General features: G+C 36.1%; 1 protein-coding gene across 2 annotated transcripts in view; it reads right to left on the bottom strand.

Moving 5' to 3' along the window:
• Positions 1-5,489: 5,489 nt before the first annotated feature.
• The window catches only part of ZNF318 (zinc finger protein 318), a 43,449-nt gene continuing 30,112 nt past the window's right edge, over positions 5,490-18,826 (bottom strand). Inside the window, exons 8-11 of one of the 2 annotated variants that reach the window (XM_081035754.1) lie at positions 16,983-17,068; positions 12,869-12,905; positions 6,389-6,426; positions 5,490-6,302 (exon numbers count right to left, since the gene is read on the bottom strand). In XM_081035754.1, the coding sequence (XP_080891880.1) occupies positions 12,872-12,905; positions 16,983-17,068 (120 nt within the window). In that variant the 3' untranslated portion in view covers positions 5,490-6,302; positions 6,389-6,426; positions 12,869-12,871. Of the gene's footprint in view, positions 6,303-6,388; positions 6,427-12,868; positions 12,906-16,913; positions 17,069-18,826 lie in introns of both variants that reach the window. The other variant, XR_013992397.1, reaches the window with a different exon arrangement.

Below are 18,826 nucleotides of genomic sequence, written 5' to 3'. Positions count from 1 at the left end.
CTGTACAATGCATATGATAAGTCTCTACTCATAGGATTGTTGTGAGAATTAGATAATACACGCGGAGTGCCTAAACAGCACCTGGCATATAGATGATATAAAAGCAATAGCTATCATAATGAACTCAAGACTTTTCGTTTGGAAGCCTCAAAGTGTGATCTGCAAACAGTGCTTGTAAAATTATAATGCTTATTAAATTTAAAGGTATAAGTCAGACACCAATCCATATTCCTAATTTAAGAGGTTTTAATATTTGTCAAAGGACACTTCAAAAATTTAAACCCACAGAATGGGAGAAAATATTTGCAAACATATACCTGGTAAGGGTCTAATAACCCGAATATATATTTAAAAATGGGCAAATAATTTAAATAGACATTTTTCCAAAGATATAAAAATGGCCAACAAGCACACAAAAAGATGCTCAACATCATTAGTCACTAGGGACATGAAAATCAGAACCACATGAGATAGCATTTTACACCTACTAGAACCGCTGTAATAAAACAGTAAGTAAGTGTTAGGGAGGATGCAGCACAACTGGATCCCTCATACACTGCTGATGGAAATATAAAATAAGTCAGCCCTTTGAAAGCAGTCTGGCAGTTCCTCAAAAGGTTAAACGTAGAGGTACCATGTGATCCAGTAATTGCACTCCTAGGTACATACCCAAGAGAAATGAAAGCATTTGTCCACAACAAATAACTTGTACATGAATATTCATAATAGTACCAATATTCACAATAGCTAAAAGGTGGAAACAACCCAAAGTCCATCAACTGATAAACAAATTGTGGTATAACCATAACAGAATATTATTCTGCCATAAAAAGGAACGAAGTACTGAGAACATGCTGTAACATGGATGAACCATAAAAACATTGTTAAGTGAAAGAAACCATACACATAACACCACATACATATGATTCCATTTACATGAAATGTCCAGAATAGGGAAACTCATAAAGACAGAAAGTAGGTTAGTGGTTGCTAGGGGTTTGGGGGAGGGGCAATTGGGAATATGGATATGAAGTTTCTTTATGAGGAGATGAAATGATCTGGAATTAGATAGTGGTGATACCAAAAATCAATGAATTGTATACCTTAAAAGGGTAAACTTTATGGTATGTGCACGTCTTGAGAATGGATAATGTCTCAATAATGATGACGATGAGAATGCCTGAAGGGAACTCCTTTTTTGTTTTAAGGTAGCCCCGCACAGGAGACAATCCCTTGATGAAGATTCATGGTGAAATGAAGGTTTTTCTGGAGTAAGGTCTGCTACTCTGTGAAGTCAGTTCAGAAAGGGGTGAAGGAGTGTGTGCTGAACTCATCACTGGGCTGCAGTGCTGTGCCCTGCGGGGTGAAAGCAGTCCTCGCTGCGTGTCTAGATTCCAAGACTCTCTAGACTTCGGTCCCCTCCACTGGGCGGTGGGGATGGGACTGGAGTCTACAAACCCCCACTCAACACTCCTGTGTCCTCCCTCACTTGTCTTCATCATTACCTTCTGCTCGTAACCCTTGCTTTATCCTCCTTGTTGACTTCTAACGGTGGAAGCCTTCCTCATTGTGAAAGAATCTTTTCTACACAATCTCATTATTTGTTTTGGGTAATATTTCAAGGCCCTTAGTTTTATAACTGTTCCTTCAAGGGATTCTTCTTTAACAAACTTGAAAAGTATTAGTTTTAGTCTCCACTGATATTTTACTCTCGTGTTTCTGCTTCTCATTTGTTTCTTCATGAAGAAGGCAGCTGGAGGTTCACTGCCTTTGTTCTCTTTGGCTCTCATGGAGAAGGTCCTACTTTGGGAGGTTGGGAAGACTTCATGTTGTATTTATTCTTACATACACTGCCTCTTTTAGGAAGGGCTGCTAGCTTCATCTGACCAACGATCTAATATGCTTGGCATTTCCAGGGCACCTCAGATAACGCTTTCCCAAGATTCCTGAGCTCTTCTGTGTTGGATCACATTGTGCACCGGCCTCAGCCTCCCAGATAGGTCATGTTTACCCAGCATCCAGCATGGGGCCCCATAGAAGAAACAGGCATCAGAGTGTGATATCATGCTGCTTTTTCACAACTTGCCGTAAGTCAGGGAGCCGAATGCTTTATTGCTCCCCATCTTCTGTGGCCTTCCTGTTTTTATGGCCATGACAAACACAGTATGCCTCATCTCTTCTATTTCAGTGCTTAGGAAAGACAAGTTGAGGCCCCTTCTTTCCAATATTTGTTATCCATTTGCAGTTAACAGCAAATCACAATATTTCCACTCTTCTTTCTTGCCTGGTTTCCGTTATTCTGGCTCTAAAAGAGGCTTTGTAAAGAATGCTAACAGGGAACATTAACCTTTCCTGTAGGAATGCATTTGCAGTTACTGACAGTGGCTGTTTTAAATACTTTGTGTGACTAAACCTCTAAAATACTATTATAATACCACAAATAGATAAGTCCAGTTGAATGTGGGTACAGTAGTCCCCCCCTTATGCACAGGGGATGTGTTCCAAGACCCCCAGTGGATGCCTGAAACCGTGGATAGTACTGAACCCTGTATATACTATGTTTTTTCCTATATATACATTACCTATGATAAAGTTTAATTTGTAAATTAGATACAGTAAGAGATTAACAATAACCAATAACAGAACAATTATAACAATATAAGTATAATAAGGATTACTTGAACACCAGCACTGTGATACAGCAACAGTTGATCTAATAACCGAGACGGCTAGCTGACTAACAGGTGGGCTGGCTTCTGTGGCGTGGCTGTGCTGCAGAAAGGGACGATTCACATCCCAGGCCGGATGGAGTGGGACTGCACGAGATTTCAGTACACCACTCAGAACAGTGCACAATTTAAAACAAAGAATTGTTTATTTCTGGAATTTTCTATTTAGTATTTCGGACTGCCATGGTTGCTTGTGGGTAACTTAAATCCGGAAGGCGGAACTGCGGATAAGGGGGGGCTACTGAATTACCTACTCAATTGTCAGGGTGCAGGTTGTGTTGTCTCTTATAAGAGGCAGGCCCCTAGTTCATACTTCCATAAAGATAATTGTTCCCTTGGTGATCCCCACCCCCTGCTTTCTCCTGCACAGACCTTTGTCTCGGTATCTCTAAAGTTATTTTCACTTTTCTGACTTTCTTCAATTGACAGGATTGACTGACATCTGTGTATCGATAGCACCATGTATAGAGTAGGTGCTCAGTAAATGATAGTTGTTGTTACTGTTATTAAAATCTCCCACTAACAACTTTTACTTCATGTTTTTAAGTTCTATTGTTAGGTACATGTATGTTTTAGGATTGTTGTATTTTCTTGATGAATGGACCCCTTTATTGTTGTTGTTAGGCAAGAAAAAAGCTTTTCAACTCTAGGTGAGTGGTGACGGATAGAATTCCCACAGCATCTGGAGGCTCTCACGTGGAAGAGGCTTTAGGGGCACTACTGAGCCTTCTGGCTACAGGGGTCTCAGGTGAGATGTACAGGAAAGCACATGTGTTTGGGCTGAGTCCAAGAAAAGAACTTTGTAATCCAGCCCAAACATGGAGTGGCTGCTTTAGACAGTAGTGAGCTTCCTGCCTCTGGATGTTATAAGTAATATTGGACAACAAACTAACTAAACTTCAGTGTTGTAGAAGGGATGTAAGCATCATATAGAGACAGACAGACCTTTAAGGTTTTGCCACAATTTGACAATATATGAGTCTGTGATTTCACTCCCAAAGAGGAGTTTGAAATTTGTGTTAAAAAGAAAGCATTGATTAAATAGTGATAGCTCCCATCTATGGAGTACCAGTGGTAGTTAGGCACTATACTTGTTATTTCTGATCTACAACACCTGATGAGGGGTTTAAATGTTACATTACCAATTGTACAGAAAAGGAAAGTGGCTTGGAGAGGTTAAGAAATGTGTTCCATGTCATACAGACCCAAGCATTCTGATCCAGAACTCATACTCTTTCCACTCTGTGCTACTAAGCATGGTTTCTGCTAAGCTGTCTGTGTGTTTCAGTCTGAAAGAATATCAGTCTGCACAGCACGTCTGTACCTGAAGAGAAGAGGGCCAATCCAGGTAAATAATGGGTTGAGACACAAGAGACAGAGAAATGTCATTAAAACTTTTCCATGGCTTCTTAGTGCCTTCAAGATAAAGTTTTTAACTTGGCTCCAGGACCCTCCACCTTTCAGTCTTCTAGTCATTTCTCCTGTTGCATCAACCCCTCCAACCACACTAAATGAGCTGCCAAGCTCTTTTCTGTTTCAGGGCCTTTGCAAATGCTATCTCTTTTCTGGAGACTTCCTTTCTCAATATCTTCACCTCACGAATTCCTGCCTAACCTCAGCTCCCTCTCACTTGCTCAATAACGGGCTACAGGCCCTAGGCACTCGCTCCTTCAGCATCCTGTGCTGGAGTGTAAACCGGGTACAATCTACGACAGCTGGTTTTCCCTGCCTGAATGCTGAAGCAAACATGGAAAAAAGGCAAATGGAGACGCTGATAAAGGCTAGGTTTGTAGCTTAGTGGGAGAGTAAAATAGGTCTGCCAACTTCCCACCCACCTCCCTCACCCCAATCTAGGCTTCATCTACCCCAGGAGTCGGTGTGCCCCGTGAGGGCGGGGACCAGGGCTGCTTTGCCAACCCCTGTGTAGGCTTCCCGTGCCTTGCTCAAGCTCTGGCACGTAGTGCTCAATAAATATTTGTTGGCTAATCAATGTTAAATGTTATACACAAATCTCCCTCAAGTGTGAGTAGATGAGGGCTTAAAGGGATTAGGAAGGGACTGGTAGGGGTTGAGAGTTTTGCTACAACACAAGCCCTGAGGCAAGGGAAACTCAGCTGCCTAGGAGTACGCACTTGCGTTTGTTTGTTTCTTAATAGAAGGAGGATCTGTGTGTATTACACAAAATGGAATAAGATTTAAACTGATCCTGATTATAAATACTAGGTAACTAATAAAATAAAAAGAGAACTAAAAATTTTCTTTGGCAGGAAAGCAGCCCCACTAATTACAGTAATTTACAAGAACTTACTAATTAAGCTTAATTAGCAGGTAACACAATTATGTCTTTCATTAAATAGATGGCAAATAAGAGAACGTGGGAAAGTGTTATGTAAACTGTAAAACACCTTAAAAATATGGCTGCTTACTGTGTGTCAAATTAGCGTTGCGGTGAATTTTGATGGCAACTATAAACTCCACTCATTTTATATCATTGTAGACATGTTCAAGTACATGCCATATGCTTGTGACTTTTAAGGCATTATCAAAAACTTTGTTCCTACGTGACTGTTTTGAAAGGTTTCACTCAGTTCTGGTATGTTAATGGGAAAAATCAGCCTTACCTCTTCATCATGTTTCTTTACCTTCATTACCCATAAGGCTTTCGCTTTCTCACTCCATCTTCTGAATATACCCTCCAACTAGAAAGCTTTACTTTCTGTAGTTTATATTACTTTAAAAAATAAAAATAGAAACATACATACAGAACAAAAACAGACTGAATTTATTTCTTAAACACACACTAATCCTCCGACCTGCAGAGATTTGCTGCTGTATAATCATGTATTATTTATGGCTCTTGCCAGAGTCTGTTTGACTTTTTTCCGCCTTGTTTTCCAGCATCAACTTGTCATCACATGGACCTACTGAGAGCCCTCTGCAGAGCTACTTGTGGCTAGCTGCGTGGGGCTATTGAGTAGGCTACATTTTGTGATTCAGAGGCATCAGCTCGACTAATTCACAATCAAGACTGCACGAAAGGAGTCCTTCACCTTTCACCATGGCTGCCTTCAACATGTGCTCACGAAGAACTCAACAACAGTTTTAAAAGATGGTTTTCCATGCAAAGATGTATTTGGCTTCTCAATTATCACTTGGAAATGAAATATTTCACCTGAAAGTATGTAAGTGTAACTACCTCTAAATAATTTGCAGCATAAAAAACGTTTCCATGTGCTAGAAACTGAGAAGAAAAAGAGAGGAGTGAGACGTGGAGGTCAGCTTATAAATAGTGACAATGCTCCTTGGTCACTACCAGTAACTTCCTCATCTTCTTAGTAAGGTCTGAAAGGTAATTTTTTTACAGTACACAAGAAGAGTCCTTCCAGGTTGTAAGACTATGTTAATGGAACTACAACAGTTTAATCTTATGAATTAAGACAAATGTAAATGCTTATCTTTCTATAGAGGAGTCTTTCATTTCCTCTGTGAAGCTCAATGTCACAGAATCAGGAGCCAATTTCCAGCCTCTTGCCAACTCCAAAATGATTAGACTTTTTCTCTTCTTTTCTCGAGCTTTTGGAACAGGAAGAGCTATCAGATCTTTATTTCTAATCTCTTACTATCCCTTCAGCCACCACTAAAAAATAGGCAGCACTTACCAGTATCTTGGTGGGGACAAGAACTTGAGCACCCATCTCTTGATAAGCAGCCACAAAGAAAAGATTACAAAGAAGTCTCTGAATCTTTGCAGCTCTATAGGGGACATTTTAGCTTCTACTTAAAGCATTTCCTCTGGAGCATCTCATCTCCTCCCATTCCACATTAATTCAAAATAGCCTAGATTGTTCAGTAAGGTAGATTCTGCCTTCCCATGGTGAGCTTATGACCAGAGCCTGAATACTTCAGCCACCTAGCCACAGTAATTGTGCAGCGATAGAAATGTGGCCTAAGTCACACTAATCAGCATCCTCCCTGGGACTTTTTGGTGTTATAAGGAAAGATACACTCTCATTTTCTGGAGAGAAGCTTATAAGGAATATAGTAGCTTGCCCCTGAGTAGAGAGAAAATGAGGTCAAGCAGAGCTGAGGGAATGGGGAAGAGAGAGTCCTGGTGACATCTCTGACCTCCTGGGTCTAGTTCTGCTTCAGTTTCTCGGTTACCAAGGCATAAATTATCCCCTATCCATTTTTTACTTAAGCTTTTTGAATTAGGTTTCTGTTACAGACCGAAGAGTGCTAATTAATACAACTGCATCTTTATACAGCTGGAAATGCTTCTTGTATTTAAGAATTACATCATGTTGTATAGAGTTCTAACACTGTAGATAGCTTTATATTCATATTTTCTTAATGCATGATTTTCAGGATAAACTTTAAGAAAAAGACTAGAAAATAACATATAACAAATGGATCTTAGACAAGTATTCCAATTTAAAAATGGGCAAAGGATTTGGATAGTTCTCCAAAGAAAATATACAAATGGCCACTAAGTACATGAAAAGATGCTCTACATCATTAGTCGTTAGGGAAATGCAAATCAAAACCATAAGGAAATACCACTGCACAACCACTAGCATGGCTATAATAGAACAAAGAAAAATAAAATAACAAGTGTTGGGAAAGATGTGGAGAAAATGAAAGCCTCACATTTTCGGTAGAAATGGAAAGTGGTGCAAGTGCAGTGGAAAACAGTTTGACAGTTCCTCAGAGAGTTAAACACAGTGTGACGTCACAGAAATGGCAGAGCAGAGAGCTCCCAGAATCAGTCCCTCCACTGAAGCTGTCATTAATCTGGCAAAACTGACACAATCAACTTTTTCAGAACTCTGGAATCTAATAAAAAATCTTACAGTTTTTTTGTCCAACTAGTGGTGTGCTTAATGAAAAAACCTGCTAAACTTCAATAACGAAGCATTGTGGCATTTGTGCTTATGTGTTTACCATCTCCCATTCCCCAGCTTGGGGACAGCAGTCACATTTCTGATGTGGTTTGCTGGTGCCAGGGGAAGGCAATATACACGTTGTTCTCAAAAGGTACATGTTCTCAAAAGCTGTAAATTTTTCCCTGTCTCGTGGTTCCCCGAGGGACCCGTACTGAAGCTGACCTTTTTTTGCCCCCCTCAGGATGGAGCAGCTTTCCAAGTAGCATCCATTGAAAACGTTTAAAGACATATACTACCTGTGGCTGCCTAGAGCAAGGGACAGAGAATGGGGGTGGGAGGAAGCAGATAGATCTAAAAGCCTGGAAAGGAAGAGACTGAGGATGAAGATACATGAAGAAATAAGGACTTTGAAGGATTACCACGTATATGGTGAAATCTGGCATGAAAAGTACATGCCCATGGACCAATGTATTTTCAGAAAAGACCTTAAAGGACTCTAAGCTTGCACCTTTGGCTGATCTTTGGGGTCCATACAACCAGGAGTTAAAGGCTAAGGTCACATTTAGGTAAATTGGATTAGCATTGAAGTAGTGCCCCAGCTCAGAGCCAATCTGCAAAGACCAGGAGATTTTTTTTTTATTGTTTTGTTTTTCACTCCAGGCATTTAACGAATTCTCTGTCAGGTCACTGACTGACTGCTAAGATAATGGAACGGAAATTTCAGTGACCACACACAACAAAAAGTACAGTCTTAGCAAAAATAGTTTGGAAAAGTCAATAAACAAATGAACAATTACAGTCTTCAATAATCAACAATAGAAAACTATGGGAGGGGGGTCTAAATATAATATTCAAAGTGTCCAATTTTAAACAAAGAAAAAAATCACAAGGTAAAAAAAGAATAAAGGAAGTATGGTTCATTCACAGGAAAAAAAAAGAGGTTTATAGAAACCATCACCAAGGGAGCCCAGACATTGGACTTACTAGACAAATACTTTAAATCAATTGTCTTAAATATACTCAATGAGTAAGGAAAACAAAGGACAGAAAACTAAAGGGAACCAGGAGAATGAACAAATGAAGAATATCAAAAAAGAAATGTAGGGAGGGGGGTTCACAGTGTGAGGGATATCAATGATGAACGTCTAAGTATTACCTTGTCTTGTACACCTGAAACTAATAAAAAAAATCTTAAAAAAAAAAAAAAAAAGAAATGTAAACTGTAAAAAGAACCAAACAAAAATTCTAGAGCTAAAAAGCACAGTAGCTGAAACGAAAAACTCACTACAGGGGTTCAACAGCAGATTCAAGCTAGAAGAAGGAAAAAATGGGTGAACTTGAAGATAGGACTAGTAAAATTATTATCTGAATAGCAGAAAGAAAAAAGAATAAGGAAAATGAACAGAGCTAAGAGAACCATAGGTCACCATCAGGCAGACTGACATCCATTATGGGAGTCCCAGAAGGAAGAGAGAGAGAGAAAAAGAGGTAGAAAGAATATTTGAAAAAATGGCTGAAAACTCTCCAAATTTGATGAAAGAAATCAATCTACCCATTCAAGAAGTACAACAAACTCCAAGTAGGCCAAATTCAAAGAGATCCATACCATGACATCATAATCAAACTGTCAAAAGACAAAGACAAAGTCTTGAAAGCAGCACAAGAGAAGTGACTCATCACATAAAGGTATCTTCAATAAGATTAACAGTTCATGTCTCATCAAAAGCCCTGGAAACCAAAAGGCAGTCAGGTGCCATATTTAAAGAGCTAAAATAAAAGACTTTCAACCAAAAATTCTACATCCAACAAAACTATCCTTCAAAACAAAGGGGAAAATAAGAACTTCCGAGAGAAACAAAACCTGAGGGAATTAATTGCTAGTAGACCTATCCTATAAAAATGCCAAAGGGAGTCCATTAGGGTGAAATAAAAGGACATTAGACAATAACTCAAAGCCATACAAAAAAAATAAAGAAATCCAGTAAAGGTAACCACATAGGTAAATATAAAAGTCAGCATTATTATATATTTGGTTTGTAACTCCTCTTTTTGTTTCCTATATGATTTAAAAGACAAATGCATAAAACAATAATTATAATTGTGTTAATTGGCAATGTATAAAGATGAAACTTGTAACAAAAATATAAGGAAGGAGATAGAACTACATAGGAGCAGATTTTTGGTACACTATGGAAGCTAAACGGGTATCAATCCAAAGTAGACTGATATAAATTTAGGATGTTAATTGTAACCCCCATGGTAGCCATTGAAGAAATAACTAAAAATATATATATATATATATGGAAAAGGCAATGAGGAGAGCATCAAAATGGTACATTGAAAAAAAAATCAAACAAAAGAAGACTGAATAGGAGGAACTGAGGAACAGAAAAGATATAAAACTTAAGATACAAGAAACCTAATAGCAAGATAGCCAGAAGTCCTTTCTTATCAGTAACCACTTTAAATGTAATAGATTAAACTCCTCAATTAAAAGACAGAAACTAGCAGAATGAATTTTAAAAACATATATGCCACTTAATTTTATTATACTATCAATAGCTGATTTAAAAGAACAAGATATTACTACGAAAAAAAACATGATCTAACTGACACTGTCTATAAGAGACTCACTTTAAATCAAAGACAAACATAAGTTGAAAGTGAAAGCATGGAAAAAGATATTCCATATAAATAGCAGCCAAAAGAGAGTTGAGGTGGTTATGCTAATATCAGGCAAAACTTTAAATAAAATATCAGGCAAGACTTTAAATAAAAAATTGTTACACGTGATAAAGAAGGTCAATACATATTGAATAAAAGGGTCACTCATTAAGAAGATATAGCGACTATAAACATATACAAACAAACAGAAGCTCAAAATACATGAAGCAAACATTGACAAAATTGAAGGGAGAAACAGACAGTTCTACAATAATTGGAGATTCCAACATTACACTTCAATAATGAAATAGAACATCTAGACAGAAGTTCAATAAGGAAATAGAGGATATGAACAACACTAAACTAACTTGACCTAACAAACATACATACTTCATCCAAAAACAGCAGAATATACATTCTCCTCAAGTATACATAAACATTCTCTAGGCTAGGTCGTATGTTAGGCCATAAAACAAGTCTCAATACATTTAAAAAGATGGAAATCATACAAAGTATCTTCTCCAACCATAATGGAATGAAGCTGAAAAATCAGTAACAGAAGGAAAACTGGAAAATTCACAAAATGTAGAAATTAAACAATATACTCTTAAGTAAACAATAGGTCAAAAAAGAACTCACAAGAGAAATTATAAAATACTTTGAGATGACACAACACATCCAAAGTTATGGGATGCAATGTAAACAGTGCTAAGAAGGAAATTATAACAGTAAACATTTTTAAAAAGAAGATCTCAAATCAACAACCTAAATTTACACCTTGAGGAACCAGGAAAAAAAAGAGCCAATTAAACCAAAAGATGTTAGGAAGAAAATATAAATGTTAGAGCAGAGATATATGGAATAGGGAGTAGAAAAACAATAGAGAGAATCAATGCAACCAAAAGTTGGTACTTTGAAAAGATTGACAAAATTGGCAAACCTTTAGCTAAACTGACTTAGGAAAAAAGAGAAGATGCAGATAACTAAAATCAGAAAATGGGGCTTACAGTGGGGCTTACTATTGACCTTACATAAATTAAAAGGATTATAAAATAATACTATAAACAATTATATGCCAACAAAATTAAATAACCTAGATGAAATGGACAAATTCCTAGAAACACATAAATTACCAAAATAGACTCAAGAAGAAATAAAAAATCTGAACTATAAGAAGTACCGGTTTCCCCCAAAATAAGACCTAGCCGGACCATCAGCTTTAATGCATCTTTTGGAGCAAAATTAATATAAGACCCAGTATTACATATTATATTATGTTATGTTATGTTATATTATATTATATTATACTATATTATATCACATTATATTATATATTATATTATATTAGATATATATAAGATATATTAGATATATATATTATATTAGATATATATAAGATATATTATATATTATCTTATAGTAAAATAAGACCGGGTCTTATATATTAATTTTTGCTCCAAAAGATACATTAGAGCTGATGGTCCGGCTAGGTATTATATTTGGGGAAACACGGTAGAGAGAGAGAATCAGTAATCAAAAAATCAGCAATGAAAAGTCTAGAACTAGATGGTTTCACTGATGAATTCTACGAAACATTTAAAACATTAACACCAATCTTACTCAAACTCTTCCAAACGACAGAAGATGAGGGAACACTTCTTAACTCATCTACGAAGCCAGCATTGCCCTAATATCAAAGCCAGGCAAAGATATCATAAGAAAACTACACCTCAATATCCTTATGAATATAGATGCAAAATCCTCAACAAGATAGCAGCAAACTGAATCCAACAATATGTTTAAAGGATTATATACCAGCACTAAGTAGGATTTATTCCAGGAATGTAAGGTTGGTAAAACATGAGAAAAATCAATCAACGTAATATACATTAATAGAATGAAAGAGAAAACCACAAACATGATCTCAATTAACACAGAAAAAATATTTGACAAAAATCCAACACTATATAGGATCATGTCATTTGAGAATGGATAGTTTTACTTCTTTTCCAATTTTGGATACCTTTTATTTCTTTTTCTTAATTATATATATATATATAAATTCCCAAATAAATTATATATATATATTAATTATATATAAATTATATATAAATTATATATATATATATATAAATTATATTAATATATTAATTACATAGAAATTATATGTATAAATTATATATATTATTATATATATTATTATATGTAATATATATTATATATTATATATATTATATTATATATTATATTATATATTATAATATATAATATAATATATAATATATTATATAATATATATAATATAATATATATAATATATAATATAATATAATATATTATATAATATATTATATATTATATATAATATATTATATATAATATATATTATATATTATATATTATATATTATATATTATATTATTATATATTATATATATTATATATATAATATAGAATTATATATATTATATATATATAAATTATATAAATATATTAATTATATATATATAAATGCCCAAATAATTAAAAAAACAACACTAGAACAAATTAATGAATTCAGCAAAGTTGCAGGGTTATAAGATCAACACTTACAAGTCAGTTGTGTTTCAATATATCTTCAATGAATAATCTGAAAGGAAATTAAGAAACAATTCCATTTTTTATAACAGGACATAAAATAATAAAATACATAGGAATAAATTTAATCAAGGAGGTGAAAGACATACACAAAACTACAAAATACAGTTGACGCTTTAAAACAATCTGCATATGAGTGGCACTGAGCAATTTGAACCCACATTGTTCAAGGGTCAACTGTATTTTTTATAGGAGGTTGGGTATGTGTACATGCAGAGGGCTGACTTGTTATATGCAGAATTTTGACTGCATGGGCAGTTAGCATCCCTAAATCCCACATTGTTCAAAGGTCAATGAACTGCTGAAAGATATTAAAGAAGATCTAAATAAAGGCATCCCATGTTCATGGATTGGAAGACTGAGTACTGTTAAAATGGCAATACTATCCTAAGTGATCTACAGACTCAATGTAATCCCTTATCAAAATTCCAATGGCTCTTTTTACAGAAATGGAAAAGCCAATCTTCACATTCACATGAAATTTCAAGGGGGCTCAAATAGCAAAACAACCTTGAAGAAGAACAACAAAATTGGAGGACTCACTCTTCTCAATTTCAAAATTTACTACAAAGCTACAGTGATCAAAACAGAGTGGCACTAGCATAAGGACTGATATATAAACCAACGGAATAGAATTGAAAGTCCAGAAATAAACCTATACATTTATGGCCAATTGATTTCCAACAAGGGTGCCAAGTTCATTCAATGGGGAAAAGACAGTCTCTTCAACAAATGGTGCTAGAACAACTGGATATCCACATGCAAAAATGAAGTTGGACCCCTACCTCATACTATTATATATTCAAAAATTAACTAAAAATGAATCAAAGACCTAAATATACAGAAATTTAAACTATAAAACTCTTAGAAGAAAACACAGGGGTAACTCTTCATGACCTTGGATTTGGCAATGGATTGTCAGATACACACACACACACAAATTGAACTTCATCAAAATTAAAATTTTTTGTGCATCAAAGGACAGTATCAAGAAAATGAAACGACAACTTATAAAATGGGAGAAAATATTTGCAAATCATGTATCTAATAAAGGTCCAGTAGCTAGAATATACTGGGGGTGCCAAAAAATGTATATACATAACTTGTATTCATCTTTTGTTATTGGTATATATTGAGTATTACAATTTTAATACAGTTTTTTGTTTCTTAAAATGTGTATATGTTTTTTTGGCACCCTCTGTACAAAGAATTTTAATAGTTCTACAACAAAAAGACAGACAACCCAATTTAAAAATGGGCAGCGGACTTGACTTGACATTCCTCCAAAGAAGATACATGAATGGCCACAAACACATGAAAGGATGCTCAATAGCATCAGTCATCAGGGAAATGTAAAACAAAACCACAGTAAAATACTAGGATGGCTACAATATGTTTTAAAAAATGAAATTAACAAATATTATGGATGTGGAGAAATTGGAACCATTGTACATTGCTGGAAGAGATGTAGAATGATTCAGGTGCTATGAAAAATAGGCAGTTCCTCAAAAAGTTAAATATAGAATAACCATAGGACCCAGTAATTCCACTTCCAAGTATATACCCAAAAGAACTGAAAACAGGTATTCAAATACTTATGCATGAATGTTCATAGCTATACTATTGACAATAGCCAAAAGGTGGAAACAACCCAAATGTCCATCAACAAATGAGTGAATAAACAAATTGTGGTATACACATACAATGGAATATTATTCAGCCATAAAAAACAATGAAATACTGACACATGCTACAATAGGAACGAACCTCAAAAATATTATGCTAAATGAAAGAAGCCAGTCTCCATTTATATGAAATATCCAGAATACGTAAGTCCATAGAGACAGAACACAGATTGGTGATTGACAGGGGATGTGGAGAGGTAGGAATGAGAACTGCTTAATGGATACAGGTTTTTGTTTTGGGCTGATGAAAATGTTTTGGAACTAGACAAAGATGATGGTTGCACAACACTGTGAATGTACTAAATGCCACTGAACTGATTAAAGTGGTTAATTTTATGTTATGTGAATTTCATCTCCATAAAACAAATATTGGATACAGCAGTCAGAATAGTAGTTATATTTTGAGAAAGCAGTGACTGGTAGAGGACATGAGAGGGGCTTCCGGGGTGTCGGTCATATTCTATTTTTTGATTTTGGTATTGGTTACATTGTGAAAATTGTTGTGTTTGTATTGTAAAAATTGTTGAACTTAACACTTGTGATATGTGTGCTTTTGTTTTTTATGTGCACCTTATATTTTGAAATAAGATGTTATTTAAAGAAGTTAGTTACCATATGACTCAGGATATACCCAACAGAATTTAAAACCATGTCACAAATACTTGTACACAAATGTGCATGGCAGCATTATTAATAATCACCAAGAAGTGATTATTCATCTATAAAATACAATGAAGAACTGATACATGGTACCACATGGATGAACTTTGAAAACATTAGGGCAAGTCAAAGAAGCTAGTCACAAAAGACCACACTGCATGAATTCCATTTATACGAATTGTCCAGAATAGGTAAATCCATAGAGACAGAAAGTAGATTGGTGATTGCCAGTGACTTTGGAGGAGATAATTGGGAGTGTCTGTGTTTTATTTCAGAGCAGTGATGGAAATGTTCTGGAATTAGATACTGGTGATGGTTGCACAACCTTGAAAATATTAAAAAGCACTGGAGTGTACAATTTAAAATGGGGAATCTTATGTGAAATTTAAAGTTATATAAATTATATTGATAAAACGATCATAAATGTTTCATCATTCATAATATATATGAACTCTAGCATATCAAATAAATGAAGTCCAAAGGGAAAAACGTTATTCTAAAAAATGTTCCCCTTCCCCCTGCCCAGCCCCCAGATAAGCATCTCTTGGAGGTGGACTTCAGACCGCACTGGAGAATGGAGGTCTAAACAGCAAACCAGGGCTGGTTGGTAGGTGAGTGAGTTAGGAATGAAAGCTGTGACCAATACCCTTTACTGTCCCTGAGCAGAGGAATGTGGTAGCTGATGAGAAACAGATCTCGGGCTGGAGCAAGGGTGAGAAAGTGGTGGTGACAAAGTGTTGGCAGCCCTGGCACCAGGCTGCTTTCCATTGCTTCATCTACAGGGTCATGCCTTAGGAATGAAGTCTTTAACTGATATAAGCTCAGCAGAAAGAGGCCCTGAGATACTTCTTATCCCTTACTTCTTGTTCTCTTGATAGCGTTGGGGGCACATTGTAAAACATTTGTAGCGTTATGTGTATTCCTAAAAGCACAGCTTTATTTGGGCAGTAAACTAGATTTCCAAGACTCTAACTGTGCCTGGATTTACAGATCAGGAACACAGATCCTGAGCCCAGAGTCCTTAAAGTACAAAAGGGAGTAGAAGAAGCACCCATTCACATTTTAGATGGACCGAGAGTAAGGTGGTTCCTTGGTATTTTGAAATGAATGATACTTCCCTGCTTCTGCATACCTCATGTTTCAATGTATGTAGGAGGGGGGTAGTAACTGAGGAAACTGATAAACAGCTATCCTGAAGTCTGAAACCCCAGGAGTGTTTAACCAACCCCGTTATGATTGTCTCCCTTTCCTTGAGCCTTCTTTGTCTACTCATACTCCCTCCTCTAAGAACATACCCATTTATACCTTAATTCTTACATGGCCAGTAAAGAAGGCTGAAACTGAGAATTGAGGTGTTCTACGGGATGTGAACATTTGTGCCCAGAGCCCCGGAGGCATGAGAAGATCTGAACTCTACAGCTTTAACATGAGTGTTATGATACAAAATGAGTGATGGAAGTCAAGAGATAATTTGTGATGAAGATGAGCAAGTTTAAAATATATCCCTTCTATGCCTATCCTCATCTTGTTCCTCTTCTACAGGTACAAAGATACATACAGACAGACATATTTGCTCACCTAACTGACCATTTCCTGGCAATTAAAATGACATGGCTTTCTCCACAACCCATTCCTGCCCCAGCAGCCATACTCACCTTCTGGAAGTCAGAACCTAGAGGTGACTGCCCACTGGCCCGAAGGGCACTCATCATTTCTGTGGTTACCTGTGGCTTCTATCCCTGACTCCCTGGGGTAGAGAGGTCTTCTGCAGTCCTTCCTTCTGGAAATCCAAAGACTTCTGCAATCGCTCCTGAAAGAAAGGAAGATAGGTGGGTGAGTCAGTAAATATCATAATCATCTTTATGCAGGTAGGCTGTAAGAGGGCTGGATAGAACTTTAGCAGAGGCAGCGTATGAAAGAGAAGATGAAAAAAAAATAACTCAACATGGTTGATTTTCTCTCTCTTGACCCTGCTCATTCACTTACTTCCCTTATCACACTCATTTCCCTTCTTTTCTACAAAACTCCTTGCCTGATCCTCAACAAGCAGAAGGAACAAAAGCCAGTAAAGCTTTGAATGAATACATCTAGATGTGAGTTAGCTTCTGTTCTTTTGCATGCAACAAAGACTGTGTGATATATTTTGTGTATCTTCTTTAAAGTAAGTTTTGTAAAGACAAGTATCTTGATTTCTGTAATTTAATGTCCAAATGCTTGCACATGAATGAAAATGCATAACCAGCTCAATAGAGATAGGGGCAAGAGAAAGAGAACAGGAAGAAAGGAAGAATGGTAATGGTATTCTTCAAGAATGGTGATTCTTGAAGAATGTATGTTGCCCCAGTCTTGATGGGAATAGAGAAATTTAGAAAGTCTTGGGGGAAAAGCAGCAAGGCGTACTTGTAATGATGGAAAACTGATGAGAGGAGTGAAGACAGGAATGCATTGAGTGGGAGAAACCCAATTTAAAAAAATCAACACTATTTTTTAAGCAAAAAAGTATACAGAAGGAAAAAACAAAAATCTGGTCCATAATTAATTCCACAGCACCACATAAACCTGACCTAAAAATTACATTATTTTATATGTGTGTGTATTTTGTGTGTAAGTATGTCTATTTTACATAAAATTCATTATCCTGGTTAGAATGTTGAAACAAAAAAAGATACAAAATAAAGTGAAAGCATCCCTTTTCCGTCTTCCAAAGGTAAACATTTTTGGTTAATTTTTTTGTTTCTTTCCAGAAATAAAACTGGCAGTTTGATGTAGAGTTTTGACGAGGTGTTAAGAGGATGTTGGGCCATGAAGAGTTGATTTACTCCTTCAGCCAAATCAGAGGGATTTGGGGTTTGACCGACTGACTTCAACAAGCCTATGAAATCTAGGTGGAAGGAAAAAGGGAGCCATCTGAAAATCAGAGTCCCCAAAGCCTTTCACTGCTAACTAAGTTCAGTTTACCCCCACTTTGCATCCTCAGTTTTTCCTCTGGGAGCTTCCGGTACAGTGTGCCCCCATTCTGGCCTGCCACCACTATTCCAGAATGCTGTTGAAATGAAGGGGCCACTGGCAGCCTTGATATGCACTCACTGTTATAGACAGTGCTTTTTATACAAAAATCCAGGACAGAAGAGGACAGTTGGATTCTGGAGTGCTAAGCACCCAGCAAATATAATCAGCAATTTACAGCTTTTATCCATTTATAAATTTCTAAGTATTAACAATAAATTAATTTTTAAAAAAAAAAAAAAACAGCTATTACCACATTGATTCTTTTAACAAATTTTTATTGAGCACTCTTTTTGTGCCAGGCAACTGTGCACTCTGAATACAATGATGAAAAAACAGTAAGTAGTGACAGACTTCCTGCTTTGGAGTTTATAATCTAGTTAGGGGGAAGGGAGGCATATGTTAATCAAAGAAACACATAAATGTAAAATTACAACCACATTAAGTACTACAATGAAAATGTACATGGTCTTTTGAAAGTGTATAAGGATTGAGGGCAAATCAGGATGGTGATGATTTTTTTTAAGGGCAGAAGATTTTCATTATGAGTTTGATTGCTTGG

Source organism: Rhinolophus hipposideros, assembly GCF_964194185.1.
Source record: "Rhinolophus hipposideros genome assembly, chromosome: 3".
NCBI classification, from domain to species: domain Eukaryota; kingdom Metazoa; phylum Chordata; class Mammalia; order Chiroptera; family Rhinolophidae; genus Rhinolophus; species Rhinolophus hipposideros.
Note: the sequence above shows the minus strand (reverse complement) of the source record. Positions and strands in the feature narration are given on the sequence as shown.